At 44.0% G+C, this 5,654-nt stretch overlaps 1 protein-coding gene across 1 annotated transcript; it reads right to left on the bottom strand.

Annotated features, from left to right (window-relative positions):
* Window positions 1-491: 491 nt before the first annotated feature.
* On the bottom strand, window positions 492-4,664 carry SIGMAR1 (sigma non-opioid intracellular receptor 1; the record flags this gene model as incomplete). The annotated part of the gene is made up of 2 exons (XM_075187147.1): window positions 492-2,737; window positions 2,781-4,664. A coding segment is annotated over one exon (234 nt), but the record flags the coding sequence as incomplete, so codon positions are not given.
* Window positions 4,665-5,654: the final 990 nt, after the last annotated feature.

Raw genomic sequence — 5,654 nt, 5'->3', positions numbered from 1 at the left:
CCCTCTCTTTCTAACTGTGCTTTGAGCTCCCAGAGTTATAGTGCTCACTGTTACTTGTACTGTGCCATTGTTTGTCCTTGTACGGCGCTACGGATACTTTCTGGCGCCCTATAAATAAAAGATAATAATAATAATAATAATAAATAATATATATATATATATATATATATATATATATATACACACATACATACACACACACACATATATATACACACATATATACACACACACACACACATATATATACACACATATATACACACACACACATACATACCACAGGATGGAGTCAGGCAGCTGTACTTAGATCTGACAACTGGAGAAGGCTGTCTAGGAATCCAGCAAAATCTCTTAAACTAAATAAAATTAGTAACAATTGGGGTAATAAACTACTATGCACATATTAATGAGCAGATAATCCTCTCTGATGATAAATAATGCTGTAGACTATAAGTACTTATAAAAGTAAAAAATCCAAAACACCACAATGGCTTCTTCATAATAATTTTATTCATTTAAAAATATAATTAGTGGTAAAATGCACATGAATTAATCAGAAAACAGAAAAGACACAAACACCATAAAGAACAGAGAGGCAGGCGGACCAGAATACAGAGAGACAGACAGACAGAGGACCAGAATACAGAGACAGACAGACCGTGAGATCAGTGACACAGGACCAGAATACAGAGACAGACAGACAGACAGAGGACCAGAATACAGAGACAGACAGACAGACAGAGGACCAGAATACAGAGAGACAGACAGTGTGATCAGTGACACAGGACCAGAATACCGAGAACAGCAAGAACCACACTACCCGCACTTTGGGATGGATCTTCAGCACTGTGACCTGCGCGGCCATCCGACTTTAGTGGTTCCTGGGGGGAGACCTATTTAACAACATTATGTTGGGAAGGCTGATTTTAATATAGCTTAAAGGGGTGATTTCATAAAATGATGTTTATTTTGTGAAAATTAAATTAAATCTGGGGTGCAGTACCTGCTCTTAGCCAGCGGGTGTCACTGCTGCTCTGTGTAGAAAGCATATTGCCGACAGCTCCATCTGTACAGAGGACTCAGGACTCCGTACCCCATTCAGGCTGCAGCTATTGTACACACTTGTTAATAAGCTTCGGCTGATGTGCCCCATAGACATCAGTTCTACAACCCTGGTATGTTTCTGAGTGTTATGTTGTATTGTGACTGTCAGTAAACGGCATATATACTCCAGCTGTAAATAAATATGATGGTTTCTGTAATTAGAAATGAGCGCAGACTTCTCTTATTTCTCTGTGGCGCTAGATGTACAAGAGTTGCCTATGGGCCTCCTCTCTATAGGGACAACCTTACAGCAGGGTGATGACAGAGGAACTAATCCCACAGACTGGGTGCTGCTGGGGGGAACAGGGAAACGTCTGTATTCACAGAGAACGGCCGCCACATCTTCACAGTTTAGTTATGATTAAAACATTTATAGTTAACTCTGGAACCGAGAAGGAGCGATCCCTCCGGCCCACAGACACAATGTTCAGATGAACAGGAGACGCGGTACACACGACACTTCTACGCTGTAACTGGCGCTCCCTGCAGGATCAGAGAGCGCATCGCAGCCTCCTCAGAACAGACAATTAGTCCTAGCAGACTTCTGGTCTGAGTTACATTTAGAAAGTGTCCGAATGCATTTTAAAATGAACATCCTACAGCCCTGGAGGAGTGCAGCGTGTACGGAGCCTTTGTGACTGGTCCTCTTGTTGAGTACAGACTATTCTCAAGCTAATCAGACTGTATAGTATGCTAATCAGCCTGGCCACAATGCTAATCAGGCTGTATAGTATGCTAATAAGCCTGGCCACAATGCTAATCAGGCTGTATAGTATGCTAATCAGCCCGGCCACAATGCTAATCAGACTGTAAAGTATGATAATCACTCCGTGGTCAGAATGCTAATCACCCTACGGCCAGAATGCTAATCAGGCTGTTTACCATGCTTAGCTTATCAGTCCAACCAGAATGTTAATCAGGGTGCTTGTTGCCCATTTTCACTACAACAGGTAGAGGGGGTGGGACTGAGCACTACTTAGTATGTAATTAGCATATGTCGCACCCTTCCTATATGTCACTATCCTGGGCAAACCCTGGGTTAAGGGAGGATGACAGGTCCTCTTCATGACCAATGTCTGTTTGTACATATACACTAATCCTCGTACACATCAGACCTTATTGCTTGCGTACGTCACAATGACATGAAATCTCCTACAATCAGTAATCAGTTTATTTTATGGCTTCCTCTGAGCATGTCCTGAAAATGCTCCTAAAAAAGGTCCAGGAAACGATGAGTGCAAAGACAAATGGCTTCCCCCTAAAGCTGAAAAACCAACCACAATATTCCAACTACATTCAGTTCTGTTCACCATTTACATTAAGACCGTTACGTAGATTCTGTGACATTGGTCTGTGTGGATTAGGAGTTTAGGCACAAACTTCAGGTAGAACAATCTCCGCCTTATGGCGTTCGCTATGACTGGGATAATCATCAGAGTGTCCTGGTGATTTATTGCACAGTGCACTATAGGGCAGGAGGTAATGTACATCCACGTATTACCCATACCAGCAACATTAATTATAAACATACAGACAGGACACACGTGTAATCAGTGACACAAGACCGGACTACACAGCAAAAGCAAAAAAACAAACGCACAATACGAGAAGTTCCACACAAACCATTGCGCTCTCCTCCACCATAGATCAGAGGTATCTGCAGAGTCCGACACCAGACAATGACACACTGAAGCGCAGCGCGGGGTCAGTACACGTAGCATAATACCAGCAGCACCAGAGGTCAGCCTGGGGCGACCTCTGACTCTCCAGCCGCCACAGTGCGATTCCCAGACTGAGGATGGGACGGCATTCTGGGAACTGTAGTTCCACAACAAGTGGAAAGCCAGAGGTCGCCCGATCCCGGCCTAAGGTTCATAAGATCATTTTTACTAGAGCAAAAAATAAAATACACACACACAGCAACTAGGAAAGATATAAGTCAGTGACCCAACGCGTTTCACCCACAGTAATACCAAGAACTGTACAATTCACATACAAGCATGGCCGCTAATTAGTGCGCACATCTGATATAGTAGCTGGTTGGTCATTGAGTGTTATGAGGTCACAGAATTATTACTTATGATTTGCAGATTCTCTGCATAGAAATCTTGCATAGGTCAGCAACACAGGAGGTTGGATCTATGGGTATGAATGACAAGCCCCTCCCACTGATAGCATCACATGTGTGGGAGGGGTTATAAGGAAGACGGTGGATGCGGTAGATTATGTGTCACCACATAGGCTGTGACGTAGCTGGAGCAGATGACATTTACCACATACATCGACTTGTGTTCAAATCAGGCTGCACCCCAATAAGTGGGATATTCACCAAAACTGCCCTGAATAACGGCAGGATCTCCAAATACACCGATACAAGGAATCTGGTAAATCACTGATCAGTCCTAAGGCAAATTAATTATAAAATACATTTGGTTCTGTGTAAACAATATAAACGGTGCATTTAATTCCACAATGTTTACAGCCTCTTGTTTGGAGCAATTTTCCATCATACGGCCCACTGATGCCTCAGGGGATAAACCGACATGTCCATAATTCCAGCTGCGGAACTCCGTATTCTGTGACAATTTATAGTATTATTGGTACCCGGCTCTGGTGTAATTAGGGATCTGTAGATTTTATCCTGGATACAGTTACATACAGAATACTATGAAACTGATGGAGGTTTTCAGCCAGAGTTATTAAACACAGAATATTGTACAAATCCCTTAGTGACTGTCCTGTAAGTACATCTGCTGGAGACTGTGTTACATAGAGATATTTAGGTTTTAGTTACATATAAGAAATGTTAAATACTCTGAGCTATGGAAACAACGAAGGACTTGATAGTTTTATTAAAAATATTTGATTGGAAATCACAGCGATATTCAGAGACAGACGGGCCTGGTGGGCACCAGATTCCCTAATAGTAGGAACAAAGCTCAGACACAAGGACTGGTCCACACAGGCGCCCGGCTCACAATAATTAAAGGATAAAACATTCTGGGATTTATATATTGCTAAGATATCAATATCCAGAGCAGGTCATAGATCCGTGTACATGTCACATTGTTATGCTCCAGAGGCACAGAACATACATGTAGTGGGGTGATGGGAGGAGACACGCGTGACGGAGCTGTGTGGTGGCCACAGGCTACATGGATCATGTCTTCCCGTTGCTGTTAGGATAATGATGCCTTATCTGGCATCGGACAAAGGTGCAGCCTGATTTAGAACACACATGGGCACAGACCGTGTGGACGACACATGATGAGAGGACACCGTATGTTAACCAGCTCAGTGCCGGAGCCGGCTGCGGATCACGGTCAGAAGATCCCGAGCTCAGACAGGTATGTGCTGGTCTCTAGCAGCAGTCCTTTGGCGTACACTTTTACCGTGTAGAACATGTTGACAAAGTCCTGGGTGCTGAAGATCGTGTCAGACAGAGCAAAGCCCAAGGTGGAGGGGATGAAACCACGGCCATACTCCACCATCCACGTCCCGGCACTCCACTGCACAGACGTGGCCTCCCCCATTTCATGCAAAATGGTATCTCCTGCACAGAGAGAAAACACAGAGGGTCAGTCTGGTAGAACCTATGTGGGGGGGGGATTCCTCTGCTCTGTGCGTTCGACAGGCCGCTCCCAGCAGGACTAAGACTCATAGCTGATTGGCCCATTCAATGCAAGAATTGTTTTATCCAATCAGCACGTCCTGACACCCAGACTGGGGAACACACTGAGTGGTTCTACTGATTGGGGGGGAGGGGATGTAATGTGCCCACCTATCTAAGAAGGTATCTCTATATAAAACTGAAAACACTGCATATTAGAACTGCAGGAAGAAATAGAGTGAGATATGGGTGCGCAGTACAGCACTCCATCAGCTCTGCAGTCCCAGCGTTTACGGGCATGACTTTAATCGCAGTGGGCGTGGCTGTAAATGTAGGCAGACGAAAGGAGGTGGGAAAGATCAGGACGGGTAACAGACAGAGGCCAGGACCCCTCCTCCTCTATAGCGGCCATCTACTGTATCAGCTCATCCCCCCGAGAGCAGCGTACATATGCCAGGAAACAGAGATAATGAAACCACTAGGGAATAAATTACAGTATTTTTGTTTAAATAGAAAAATCATAGAAAGTGACTTTATTTCCCCACTAACATATTATACAGCAACTGTACAATAACACTCCACAGCTGCTGCAACAATACTTATTACAGTAGGGGGCACATGATCACATTATATATATATATATATATATATATATATATATATATATATATATATATATATATATATATATATATATATATATATATAATCACTGCCAATGCCTAGCCATCTGCGTTTATATGTAACTCACCCCAGCCTGGCATCTGATGCCATCGCCCGTCACCTCGCTGTCACCTGATGCACAAGGATGTCACCATTACTTCTTGAGACGCGCAGAATACGCGGCACGATGTCCGCTGGCAGCCCGGAGCATCAGGCGCCAGACAAGGCGAGTGCTGGATGTGAGTAACATTCGCTGCCTTGCGATCACAACAAA

The sequence above is a fragment of the Mixophyes fleayi genome, chromosome 1 (genome assembly GCF_038048845.1).
Source record: "Mixophyes fleayi isolate aMixFle1 chromosome 1, aMixFle1.hap1, whole genome shotgun sequence".
NCBI lineage: Eukaryota > Metazoa > Chordata > Amphibia > Anura > Limnodynastidae > Mixophyes > Mixophyes fleayi.
Note: the sequence above shows the minus strand (reverse complement) of the source record. Positions and strands in the feature narration are given on the sequence as shown.